We start from the raw sequence: 13628 nt of genomic DNA on the forward strand, positions 1-13628 counted from the left end.
TACAGTGCTTATAGTTGGTGTCACTTAGTAGCTTTTAGTTACTCTTGGTCTAGCTGTTTATTAGTGTTCAAGTTATTTTTCCTAAGTAGATGGGAAATGGGGACAGGTGAGGAATCATGTCTTAAAGTTTGTGTATCTCACAGGCACAAAATATAGTTTCCATAAATCCTAGCATAAAGACTAGTCAATTGGTTGTTTACTCAGAACTACCACTTCCTCCACTGATACTGGAGAAACAGGTGTGGGGAAATAATTATTTTACCTTGCTGGTTCACTTTTTCCTGTTTGCAAAGAGGTTGGGATTAATCAATGTCCATTAAGCTTTAAAAGGCAATATCTAAATAAGTCAGAGACACAAAACCCAGCGTATTAATCAGGACTTTTCTAGTTGCAAGTAATAGGAAACCTAAGTTCAAACTGCCTTAGGTAAGATATAATTTCTGTAATATAGAAATTATATTATATAAACTATAATATAGTTTCCTATAACTCAAAACTCCAGAGGTAGGGATGATGTCAGGCATGTCTGGATTCAGGAACGCAGACAACGACATCTGAACTCGATCTGTCTTCCCCTCTGCTGCTGGGCTACACTCTTCTCTACTCTTCTTTGCATTAGCTTCACTCTCAGTAGACCCTCCCCACGTGGTAGCTTCAGGCATCTTCAGGTCCAGCTTCTGTCCGCTTCTCTTCCTTAGCAGATCCACAAAATTCCTAGTGTCATCAGACTCACTTGGACATATGGCAATCTCTGAGGCAGCCCATTGGCCAGCGCTGGATGTATTAATTGGGACTTCTTTAGTTGCAAGCAATAGGAAACCTAAATTTAAACTGCCTTAGGCTGGGTCACTCGTCCATCCCTAAGAGCCAGTGGTAGATCAGCTCCAACCAGCAAGGCAGGGAGAAGCAGACCAATGTCAACATAAATGGGCCAATTTATGGTCTCTCCCTCCAGCCACTTCCAGGGGCAATAACTATGTAGAGGGGCCTAGTAGGGGGCAATGTGGCTGTAGGTCTTGAAGCTGTGTTTACATAGCATTTTATATAAAGTTAAAAAGCATCCATATCAAATAATGGAGGAGACCTAATGGATATTATAGGGAGATTGAAGGGGCTAAAGACCTCCAGGTTACCCCTCGGTGCACCCCCTGTAGTATATTTAATTTGTGAGTGAAGCAAATGCCCAGTCAGCCTGCCGGTGGCCCAACCACGTCCAAAGGCAGCCCTGGAAAGGATTGCTCTAACCACGCACACTAATTATTGGTCCCTACACATAGACCGGTGTAGTTTTTCCAAAGTCCCAGACGAAGACGCATAAAGTAACATTGCCCCCATTCAGTGTTTTCTTCCATATAAACGTCCAAACCTCAGGCTCATGGGGGAAACATTGTAAGGCGGCTTCATAGTACCCAGGTTTGATGTTTCTGCTGTAGTAGAGGTGTAGCTGGCCTTTCTGGGGCTGAGAGTCATGTTCTTCCACAAGACTGTCAAACTACTACTCATTTTCCACTGTACCTTCTCTTAGGACCTTACTTTCTTTTTACTTGCTAACTTCAATGCTTCACGGGAGAGCGCTGACAGTGAAGGTGAAAATGGTCAGTCGATGTCATTGGGACCTGCTCTGTCTTTCCCTCCATAAGACCAGTCCTCTGATCCAGAAAGATTTCCCTGCACTGGGGCAATGAGAATAGGAACTCACTGTCCTCAAATTGAAGAGACCTGCTGACTGGGCTCTGCTCACTTGCTTCCATTGGTCTCAGGGCTGGTTGTTTCTTTCTCTCTGAGCATCTGCACTCCAAGAAGGCATGAACTTTTTCTTTCACTTCCTTTCTTCTATGGGTGATGATCTGACATCACTCTGAGAAGGAGGCTGAAGGTCACTGAATATAAACACTGTCACTCCTCCCTGGCTGAGGCAGAAAGGCAGGGGGTTGGCTGAGCAACCAGGGGGTCTGGAGGAAGGAGATGCAAACCAGAATGCCAAGGTCTCAGGTGCCACACGTGTGCTTGAGGGCTCGGTGTCTCTGTGCCTTTACATACTGAAGGCACCGTGGAGGATGCATTTCCTCTGGAGTCACCCTTAACCATCTGCCACTCTTAGGAGGATGAAAGGTAGGAGTTCAGCTGGCAATGGAAGTTGTAAAGGGAAAGAAGGCCATTCGGGGTGGGCTGAGGGCGGCGGCTGCTCACACGGGTGTCCGCCCGCGCGTCCGTGAGCGGAAAGGAGAAGCCTACTGGAGTGTGATAAAAAGCCCAGGGGTCAAACTGTGCAAGCCATGGGGAAAGGGAAAGGGGTGGGGGTGGGGGCTCAGGCTGCAGTCCAAGGAGGGCAGGTCTCTTGCAGTGAACCACCCCAGGGCTGAAGGGCGGCTGTGGTGGCCAGGTGGGCTAGTAGGCGGGGGTAGAGGCACCCAAACGCCTTGATCCTCTGCCCATCCTTCTGCCCAGAAAAACGAAACAGGCTTGCGAGATCATTTCCTCACTCAGTGCTTAAGTGTCCAAGGATGAAAATGTGTTGAAATCCTCTCTCTCTCTCTCTCTCTCTCTCTCTCTCTGTTTGGGAAAAAAGAGCTAAGGACTGAGGAAGATGGTTCAACACAGGCTACGTCTGCTTCCAGGGCCTTTTGACTTGTCCGGCCGCCACCTTCTCATTGCTTTCGGTCCGAGCTGTGTCTCGGGGTGGAAGCCTGGCGGCTGTTCGCTGGGGATGCTCTTACATAACCTCCCGCCGCGTCCTGCTTCCTCGCGCGCTCCTGCACCGCAGGCTGGGAGAGCCGGGGGCCGCGATGGAGTCAGGGCCGCTGCTGCGGGGCCGGGGCCGCCCCCGCAGGGAGCGGACCGCGAGGAGCCGCGGGAGGAGGGCGCGAAATGCGGCGGGGAAGGTGAAGGTCAGTGGGTGTGAAGCGCCGGATCCACACCCCCCTCCTCCCCTGTCCCCTCCTTCCCTTCCTCTCCGTCCCCCTCTGACGTCTGGAGCTGGCAGCTCGGCCGGTTCCGCATTCCCGACCCCTCCCCGCCGCCCAGGGGCCGCTATATAGCCGGGGCTGATGCAACCCGTCCCGCCGCCCGCCACAGCCTGCGGGAGGGACGCTCGGCGGCCGCGACGGGGGGGCGCTGGCGGCGGCGGACGCTGCAGCGGCGGCGGGGCTGGCGCCGCGGCGGCTCCCGGGCCGGGACGGGCCTGGGCACCGGGCGGAGCTCCGCGGCCGGGCGGCAGCGGCGCTGAGCGGGCACGGCGCCTGCAGCCGGGTCCCGGTCCCGGAGGCGCCGCCTCCGCCCTCGGCTTCTGCTCGGTGGGTGCGAGGGCACGCGCTGGGGGCGCCGGGCCGGGCTGGGTGGGGCGCGCTGGCCGCGGGCACCTGGGACTGCCGCCCCCGCGCGGGCGGAGAGCGCCGGGCCCGGAAACCCGAGCCCCGCGGGGAGGCTCCCGCAGCTCCGGGACCCCGCGCTGCCCCGGAGGGGGACGCTGCAGTCCGGGCCCCTCCCGCCAAGGGTCCGCGAGCCGGCGGCTTCCCTTTGGTTCCCACCCCGGGACGGGAGGCTCCGTCCTCCCGGGGAAGCCGAGGCGCTCTCCCCGTCTCCCTCCCGTGCTCTCCTTCCCCGTCCGTTTGCGGGGAGGCGCTCTCCTTGCGCGGCGGGGAAGGCGGGTGAGTGGGGGAGAAAACTGCCCGGGGAGATGAGCCGCGGGCTGGAGATGGAAGGTGAAAGGCCAGGGAAGTGCAGGGTGCTGGTGGTGGAGGGATGACAGGGACCTGCTGGCAAGTCGTGCCCGCCCCAACCCCGTCGCAGGGAGGAAGCACGGCCCCCTGAGGACCTGGAGGAAGGCACTGAGAGGGGCTGGGGCTCTCCATACAATGAAGAGGGCTTCTCCCAGGGCCATTGCTCCGGGGTTCGCCCTCTGGGAGGGGGTCTCGGGGTGGCCGGGTCCCCTTTGGTCTCCCCCAGCTCCCAAGCCAGGTTACATAAGGAGGCCAGCCGGCTCCTCTAGGTAACGAGCCCAGACGGCTGTCTTCTGCCTCCTCCCCCACCAAAAGGAGGCTGAGCTGCTGTGGACCCCTGACCCTGCGGTTGCAGACCCGGTTTTGCCTGGGTCAGTGGTGGGGTAGGGGGGACAGGGAGGCCTCCGCACCTCTGCAGGGATGGATGGGCCATCCCTGCGGCTGGAGATGGAGAGGCTGGTAAAAGAGGAGCTCAACTGACCCCTCGGGTCAGCTCCCGTAGCAAAATTGCCTGACCCTTGCACTGGGCCTCTCCCCCCCACCTCCCCCCCCGCATCCAGGGCATTGGGCTGTGGCCTGACCACATGTGCTCAGGGCAGCTGGGCTCAGGTCTGCCTCTCTAAAAAGGGCTTGCAGACTGTGTGGGTGTGTGTTCCCAGGTTCAAATCTTCGTGGACTCCTCAGGGTCTTAGTTTGAGGAACTGTGAGAAACTGAAGCTTTGAACCATGCTTGGGTGCCTACTTGTCCTTTAAGGCCTTGCAGTGAACTGTGTTCACATGTTATCTCCCTTCCCCCCAACCTCCCTTCCCTGAGGGTTTTTTAAAACACCTCCCACTGTTTTCATCTTTCCAGCCAATCTGGCTGCAGTTTGGATGGATGCCTTATCTTCCGTTGCAGGTTTCTAGGGGAGAGTTTAACTAGGTATCAGGTGTGAGCATGGCTCTGATTTTATATAAACCTGACGACCAGGGAAGAGAAGCAAGATCTATGCTCGTGCCTCTGGCTGGTTAAGGTTTTGCCTTGTTTAAAACAGGGAGGACGGATTTCTCAAAGACTCTTCTGTTCCCCTTCTGCTTTGGCTTCGGTTCAGAGTTGCAGGCAGCTCCAGAATTTTCCTGAAGAGCTGGGCGCTGTGAGATCTGAAGGGCAGCTGGAAGGCATGGATGTGGAGGCTTCTGACTCTTCTCCTGGGTGGACTGCAGCCACCTCCAAGGAGATGTGTTGATAACTGGTAACAGTGTCCCCTAAGGAAGAATCTGGACAAGGATCTCTCCACTCACTTGCCACCTGGCTTTTGCAGCTACCACCTGTTTGCAGGATGTGTGGGCATCTTTTCCAACCTGCAGAAAACTCGGCAGAAGGCTGAGAAGGGCCAGGCTCCCCAGGCCTTGTTTGTCACGGGGGTGCCGGTGTTGCGACTGTCCCTCGCACAAGTGTCTCTGTTTCCAGCTCTGTTCTGGAAGAAAGGGGCCAATGCAGACTCTACGTTGGCCTGCTCTGTATTCATTGAGCCCCAGCTCAACTTGAGCGATCAGAGCCAGGGCTGAGGGCAAGCTACATTCTTTTCTGCTTTTCTGCTGCAGGATGCAGTTTGCTTTTTTTCCATGTGAATGAATTATATTGGAAACCGAAATGAGAGGAAGAGAAAAATAGAGTGTATATGGGTATGTGTGTGTGCATACCCTATATAGGCAGGGGGAGAGCAGCGGGCACATTATTTTTCCATTTTCCTTTAATTAAGGCTCTGTGGAGGTGTGTTTGAAAACAGAGGGTCTCCTATGCCTTTGAGGAGGGTGAGAACACTGTTTTGGCTGCGTCCTGGGCCATATGCAGTGTATGGTGGCCAGTGAAACTGGGCCTGGCTCATTCTGTTGCTTGTCTTGGCAGTCGGTTCTGTGGCTTGTGTTACCAGCTCTGGAACTTACAGGCTGCCAAACTCCATGTGCCTGTGTGTGTGTGCACATACGTGTGTGCGTACGCTTGCTCTTGCGCGTGTGTGTATGGTTTGGCCTCCCAAAGCTCAGCGGAGACAAACGCGTTAGCGACCCCCGGTTGGAATTTTCAGCCTGTGTTTCTTTACACTAATCGCTGCGGGAGGCCCGGCCAGAGCCCACCATTCTGGTTTTTTTTCAGTCTGTTTTCTTGATGCAGCCCTTGGGATTCCATTTGTGGAGCTCCATTTCCAAAGCTTTAACTGGCCAATGGCATATTTTGTGAAAAGGGCCAAAGGATCGGTCACATTCTGTGTGTGTGTCTATATTATGTATGATGCTATGAACTCCTGGCACCAAGGAACAGAGATGGGGTGAGGTGGGAAGAGAGTCTAGAAGTCTGGCCTGCTGGCAGTTCTTTCCCAGCTTATTCTCGCTGCTCAGGATAAGGATCCTGGCAGAAATGACTTACTGTGTTTTTATTGAGCACCTACATTAGGCAGGGGAGAAAGCTGTGTTTACAGGCAGGGCTTGTCAAAAGCATTTCCCTGGTCTCCAGGGAAGAACCTTTCTTGGGGAGAGGTTCCAGTTTCTTCTATGGCTGGGATGGCTACGCAGGGATCAGGCTGTGTCGGTGGCTTCTCCTGACACCCACCACATTGCATTCTCTTATGAAGATCTGAGGAGTGACTCCTTCTAAGCAGTGCAGGGTTACAGTGGATTGAAGGACACAGGAGATGCTGGCGCTCTGCTTCTGGAGGCGGGCGTGGAAACCCAGCCAGCTGGGAGTGCCCTGTTGCCAGTGATCTATGCGGTTGTGTTCTGGCCTGTGAGATGGAGGAGGACTTAGGAGAAACTGAGGCAGAGGGCAGGTGCTGGGTCTCATTTCTGCACCTTTGAACCCAGCCCTGATCTGCCACCTGTTGTTTCTATTCTGCAATAACTGCCTGGATGCAGGATGGTCCTGCCTCCTTGAGATTTAGAGTTGGAAAGTGGAAGAGCAGAGAATTCTGTGGGCTGGATCTCCAGAGAATCCTCCGGGGATCCTCCTCATGGCCATAGGAACGGGAGATCGGTGTTAGATGGGAACTGGGAACTGTGCAGAAGGGACCTTGAGGGGTCATCAAGCACTAGTGTTGCTCCAGGAAGGAAGGCCCTTGAAGCTACACTGACTTCACTCTCACCAAGTGCAGGTGCCGTTCCAGGTGCTTTCCAAGTATTAACGAATTTAATCTTCTTTTTAGCCTTACAGGGCAAATAATGTTCTTAGTCCCATTTTGCAGCTGAGGAAAGTGAGGCACAGAGAGTCTCGGGAACTTGCCCAAGGTCACACAGCTAGTAGGGGCAGAGCTAGGATTCAGACTCAGATGATCTGGCTCTGGAGTTTGCACTTTAACCTGCCTCACTCTCCTGCCTGCAGAGCTGAACCAGCCTTCGGAGGTGGTCTTTGGCTGCTTGCCCTTTTCTCCATCTTGGAGCTTTCACCATCCTTTTGCTCCCTGCCTCCTGGATCTCCTTGTCTTTTGGAAGCTGGTTGACCTGCATCATTTCAGATTCCAGGAGAGAGGTCATCCCAGGTGATTCCTTAGCTCCAAGAACAGATTTGGTGTTTAATTCTCCACGATTCATGATAGTTAGTACTATGCTCTGTGATGACTGGCCTGGCAACTTTCTGCCCTCTCTGCCCTCCAGCCCCTGCCATGGACTGCTGCCCTCCACGTCTTTCTCCTGGGAATCTTCCCAGGCTCCAGCTCCCAAGACCTCCCACCCATTGATTTCAGTTGCCAGTTACTTGTTCTTGACTTCCAACCCCACTAGTGCTCCTGGGGCCTGACCCTATGAACTCCCTTGCTCCTTGACCTGCCCTCACTCACCTCCACTTTCTTTTTTTTTTTGGTACACGGGCCTCTCACTGTTGTGGCCTCTCCCATTGCGGAGCACAGGCTCCGGACGCACAGGCTCAGCGGCCATGGCTCACGGGCCCAGCCGCTCCGCGGCATGTGGGATCTTCCCGGACCGGGGCACGAACCCATGTCCCTTGCGTCGGCAGGCGGACCCTCAACCACTGCGGCACCAGGGAAGCCCGCACCTCTACTTTCTTTTAGCACCAAGCCTTGCAGCCTTAGGCTATCTGCACTCATTTGCACACCCATTCCTGCCTCCTGATGCCAGTCCAGGCCAGCTGTTTGCCTGGAGGGGAGCAAACCTTCTCAAAGAGACCCAGGGATTTTAGAGCCTTCCTTAAACTTTTTTTCCTATGGACAGACAGAAAGTTCATGATGCAGATCCTAACTTTCTCTTGATCTGTCTTTAAGAAAAAAAATCTATCTTTGCCATTCTAGATGAAGACGCCAATTACTGGGCACTTTCTAATACGAGTAGCCTTTTACAATTTTGACATGTCAAAGCAAGACTACTGTTTATTTATAGATACTCCCATTAAAGAATATGATAATATCTTACAGATTTACATACAGTAAACAAGAGAAGAAAATAAGACGGAAAAACTTAAGTTTTTAAGTTATCTCTTCATTCTTTTGGCTGAAATGACTTCATCTTCATATCTCCCAACGGGGCCCATTTTCTGGACTTGAAGTGTTTTGTGACTTTTTTTTCTACTTGTACAAGGCAGCATCCCAAATTGTGTGCCTACAAGTCCCTGAGGAAGTCAGGATAGAGAGATATACAGATATCAGATTTTTTCTTTAGGTTCTTTTCCCTCGGATCCACCTGGTCCCTGTTTCTTTCAAGCTGCCTCTCAGGAAGCTGCATCAAACCACCCCAAATCTTAGTCTCAGCAGCAGCTTAGGGGCCACTTGTGACCTCCAGAATGACTTCTGTCTTATTCATGCCTTGCTTGTCAGTCTCATCTTTGATCTGTGCATTACCCAGTTTTTCTTCATTGGCTGTTTTCCAAGTTGTTCCTGGTCAGTGTCCTGAATTGCCAGCCTTTTTTTGAATTTATTATTTATTTATTTATTTATTTATTTACGGTACGCGGGCCTCTCACTGTTGTGGCCTCTCCCGTTTCGGAGCACAGGCTCCGGACGCGCAGGCTCAGCGGCCATGGGTCACGGGCCCAGCTGCTCCGCGGCATGTGGGATCCTCCCGGACCGGGGCACAAACCCGTGTCCCCTGCATCGGCAGGCGGACTCTCAACCACTGCACCACCAGGGAAGCCCTAAATTTAATTTTATACAGCAGGTTCTTATTAGTTACCTATTTTATACATATTAGTGTATATATGTCAATCCCAATCTCCCAAATCATCCCACCACCACCCCCCTCCCTGCTTTCCTCCCTTGGTGTCCATTCGTTTGTTCTCTACATCTGTGTCTCTATTTCTGCCTTGCAAACCGGTTCACCTGTACCATTTTTCTAGATTCCACATATATGCGTTAATATACGATATTTGTTTTTCTGACTTTCTTCACTCTGTATGACAGTCTCTAGGCCCATCCACATCTCTACAAATGATCCAGTTTCATTCCTTTTCATGGCTGAGTAATATTCCATTGTATGTATGTACCACATCTTCTTTATCCATTCATCTGCTGTGGGCATTTAGGTTGCTTGCATGACCTGGCTATGGTAATAGTGTTGCAATGAACATTGGGGTGCCAAAGTCTTTTTGGATTCTAGGCCTGTCTTTTGAAGCACAGGCCCTATTTGCCAATATGGGTCTTCTGCCAGTGTATAGCGTTTGCTCTTTATTTATGCATCCCAGTTACTAATGGAGACATGGAGGGTGTTTATCTTCCTTATGAACTTCTGGGCCCCAGAGGGAAGAAACTCTGGGTTCTTCCCTTAAAACTTTTAGTGTGTACTTCTCCTTCTCCCACTAAATTTTTTCTGTATGGAACAACCAGTTTGGGAGATGATTTCACCTCTTGTCATCTTTCCTCTGTCTTCCTTGAAGTGGGTAAATTCCTCCTGGCTGTTATTGGTTCCCTGCCACACACACCCCCCCTTTTATAGATTCCTAAATCACATCAAACTGTTTTATTTTTCAAATCACCCAAGTTGCCTTTCAGCCTTGGCTCATCAGTCAGCTCCTTTCAGTTAATGGGGATCCAGTTATGAAAGGCAGCTGCTTTAGCTCCTCCATCTTCGGCCCCCCACCCCCGGAGCACTTTAGGATGACTTCTTGCTGGTGAATGTCAGCTGTTGTGGTTGTCTCCTAGGAATGGCATGTGTTAAGGACTTTGTGGTTTGTATCTGAGCAGTTAGGGGCACCCTTGAGAGGAAAGGCAGGAGAGGGAGATTTTTTGCTTCCGCAGAGGAAAACCTGCTGCCTAATTCCCTGGGTGAGGCTTGTCAGTGGGACAGGTTCACAGGGGAGCAGTAATGGTAAGAATTCATGGGCTGCAGCTCCCAGTGGGTGCTCCCTCTGGCAGGGGAGTTCTCACAGTAGCAGAGAATTCATTATATTTTGGGATCATTTGTTAGTATCTCATTTATACCTTCTGTATGAAAATAAACAGAAGCTGCAAGCCGAGCCTATCATTCCCGGAACAGAGTGGGGTCTGGCTTCCATCTCCTGAGATGGCTCTGGCAGGGAAACATACAGAAGCCTCTGGAGGATTTTTCTTGGGGTCTACCATGGGAACGAATAATCTGGAGGTGGATAACAAGCATATAAACTTCCAGAGACACATCCTTACCCTACTCACTGAATTTTGCTCTGCCATGAATTTATCATTCGTTTCTTCGTTCATTCATTCATTTGACAAATATTTGTTGATTATCCTTTCTGCGCCAGAAATGTGCATTACTCACCCCTTGAAATCACCCCTCCACTTGCTAAGTGGCCACATGGCACATTTTGCCACACATGAATGGACCCTTACAGTATCGGGAGGTTCTGGGGCTTCTGACCAAGGAGGGGATTTTGCACTATATTTTTGCTTTGCTCTGCACCTGAGGTGTGGTGCCTCTCTCCCCTGGTAGGGCTTTGTGTCCAGCTGAAACACCAGGCGTAGGACATTTTCAAGCTTCCCATCTCCTGTCCATTTTGACTAGCTCAGTTAAACATCCTTCCTGGGGTTGCTGACTCCTTGTAGCATCAGTTCAGGTCTAGAAGGGAGAGTTTTGTAGGTTTTTTTCCCCTCTTCTGAGGAAGAGATATGAGTTTCCTTTGTCAGTTTGGCTCAGGTAGCCTGAAATCACCCCACTCCGCACCTCTCCCCGCCACCGCCTGCCAGATATCCACATGGCTGGGTCCAGGCATCATTTTGCCACAGAGGAGTGAGTCCTTACACTGGCCCCTTTCTTATTCTCCCTGGAGGAGTTCCGGGGAGACATGTAGCTCATCCACCATGCCCCAGAGCAGCTTCCTGGCATGGCAGCCTGCAGCCCTCTCTGCATTGCAGGCCTGGCTCCAGAGGGTGGAGGGAGTGACTTTCTCACTGAAAGTGGTCGGACGGATATCACATCTTCCCTGTCTTGCTAAATGCACCCCTCTCTATGGGAAGAGAGAGTGAAGATAGAAAGATAGGTCAAAGCTTCTCCCCCAGGATTTCCAAGACAGATGAAGTTTTAATTTTATAGCTCTGTGCAGAGAGGCGGGAAGGGGGAGAAATGATTTTTTTTTTTTTTTTTAAATTTTTGGCTGCGTTGGGTCTTCATTGCCGCACGCGGGCTTTCTCTAGTTATGGCGAGCGGGGGCTACTCTTCGTTGCTGTGCACGTGCTTCTCACTGTGGTGGCTTCTCTTGTGGAGCACAGGCTTCAGTAGCCGCGGCACGTGAACTCAATAGTTGTGGCACACGGGCTCAGTAGTTGTGGGTCACGGGCTCTAGAGCACAGGCTCAGTAGCTGTGGCGCACGGGCTTAGCTGTTCCACGGCATGTGGGATCTTCCCGGACCAGGGCTCGAACTCGTGTCTCCTGCATAGGCAGGCAGATTCTTAACCACTGTGCCACCAGGGAAGCCCGAGAAATGATTTTTTTTCTTAGGGCTAGAATCCAGAGGCAGTTTTGTACTGAAATGCTACTTACAAGGCTGTTTAGAAGCCAAGACTGTGTACAACTGACCTCTAGTGTTCTCAGTGCCGCTTGGCTCATAGTAGGTGGTTGACAATTTGGACGGATGGATGGATGGATGGATAGGTAGGAGCCCTGTAAGTGGCCAGAAAGTCTGGCTTTGTTAGCAGACAAGCTTTCTTCCCTGCCATCTGTGCCTTGAAGGGATAGTTTCTTACCCATGAGCTTCCCCCAGTGAAAAGAAGGAAAAAGAATTCCCTTAGTGTTGACCTGTCTACTTTATGTCTTTCTTTCATGCCTGAATCTGTCTTCCTTTGCAAACCTTCTGGGTCTGGTGGAGCTAGAATATGTGTTTGCTTTGAAAGTGAAGAGCCCGTGGAGGACTTTTCTCATACTGGGCTCCACTGGGGAGGCACATGCTAATTAATTCCATCTCCTGTGCCTCAGTCTCTTCCTCATAGATGCCAGATGTACACACTCACACACACATTCACTGTTAACTTAGATCAGCTTCATTTCGTATTCAGGGTGTCTTAACAAGTATGCGGAATGGGATGTGTGATTTGAGGGGAAGCGCCATGACAGCCCCAAAATAGCTCCCTCTTAAACAGGTGCAAAGGTGCTTGAGATGCCTCCATTCTGATCCATTCTCTTTGGAGGCAGCGTGTTGCAGTCTAAATCCAGCTCCTCCAGTTTTAACTACAGTCTGGAGCGAGTTCTCTTTCTAAGCCTTGGCTTCTTCCTCCGTGTCATGGCCTCTGACCCAGTCTTATGGGACTGATGGAAGGATTACTGCAGTGCCCAGCCCATAGCAAATGCGGAATCAATGTGGCCTGTGATTGGGTTAAGCATTGCCTAAGTGCCAACAATAACCTTGGTGTGAATTAACTGATCAAGTTTCCCTCAATAACAGAATGGACTTAAGGGCAGGAAGAGCACCTTAAGGTGGGGAGGGGGTTTAGGGGGACATTGGTGAAAGAAAGGGTGGGGTCCTGGTAACACACAGGGACTTAAAGCCCTCATGGAACCTCTCACCCGGCTGACAGTGCCTGTCCTCTTCTCCTGTCCACTCCAGGCTGGACTGCCGCTCCTCCTGCTATGATGCCTGGGCAGATCCCAGACCCTTCCATGACTGCGGAGCACAGGCTCCGGACGCGCAGGATCAGCGGCCGTGGCTCACGGGCCCAGCCGCTCCGCGGCATGTGGGATCTTCCCGGACCGGGGCATGAACCCGTGTCCCCTGCGTCGGCAGGTAGACTCGCAACCACTGCACCACCAGGGAAGCCCTGTGCACATGCTTTGAAAAGTGTATAAGGCAATGCGAACATTGGGTTAGCTTTAACAGTTATTGTCATTAGTCACATCATTGTCTCTATTGCTCTTGGCCCCAGGCTGGAGCTGAAAGCAGGAACTTGGAGGACGGGAGGTGTGGGCTCCCTTCCCAAGCTGCTGCCAGAGCTGGACTTGGCCTCAGTTGCCCGGCATCACCTGCCTTAGCCGATGTTTGCAGAGGACCCACACGTGGAGCACGCCCTCCTCGGGTCCCTTGGAGCTGCAGTGCTCATGAACCTTACTTGTAGGAGTAGCTCTTCCCTGGGGACCGGGGAGAAGCAGCAGGTCCCCAGCGTGGGTGAGCATCAGTGCTGGGCACGCCCCCGGTCACTTCCCCAGGGCTGGCGATTTGTCCAAAGGCCTGCCCCAGTGAGGTCCCCAGCAGGGCCATTTCTTCAGAGGCCCGACAGAGTAGCTGCCCACCTGGAAGGGAGAAGGAGCCGGTGGTGGGAGCTGGAGAGGCGGCTGGGCCAGAGGCCTGGGGGAGGTGCTGGGCCGCCCTGCGGGGAGGGAGCATTCACAGACAGAGGTGCGCCCGGATGGGGGCTCATCCTGTAGGATGGAGCTCACAGGGCTGGATGTCCCAGAAAGGGGGACTCTTAGTGGAGAAAGGTGTCTGGGTACCGGCAGGGGGGAGTTGGGTATTTTAATGCCATTCCTGC

At 52.4% G+C, this 13628-nt stretch overlaps 1 protein-coding gene across 1 annotated transcript in view; it reads left to right on the top strand.

The window, feature by feature from the left end:
- Window positions 1-5380: 5380 nt before the first annotated feature.
- The window catches only part of JDP2 (Jun dimerization protein 2), a 39365-nt gene continuing 31117 nt past the window's right edge, over window positions 5381-13628 (top strand). The window contains exons 1-3 of the mRNA XM_007459790.1: window positions 5381-5384; window positions 12710-12768; window positions 13132-13264. Coding sequence (XP_007459852.1) covers window positions 5381-5384; window positions 12710-12768; window positions 13132-13264 — 196 coding nt within the window. The remainder of the gene's footprint in view (window positions 5385-12709; window positions 12769-13131; window positions 13265-13628) is intronic.

This window comes from Lipotes vexillifer, unplaced genomic scaffold, assembly GCF_000442215.2.
Source record: "Lipotes vexillifer unplaced genomic scaffold, Lipotes_vexillifer_v1.1 scaffold39, whole genome shotgun sequence".
NCBI lineage: Eukaryota > Metazoa > Chordata > Mammalia > Artiodactyla > Lipotidae > Lipotes > Lipotes vexillifer.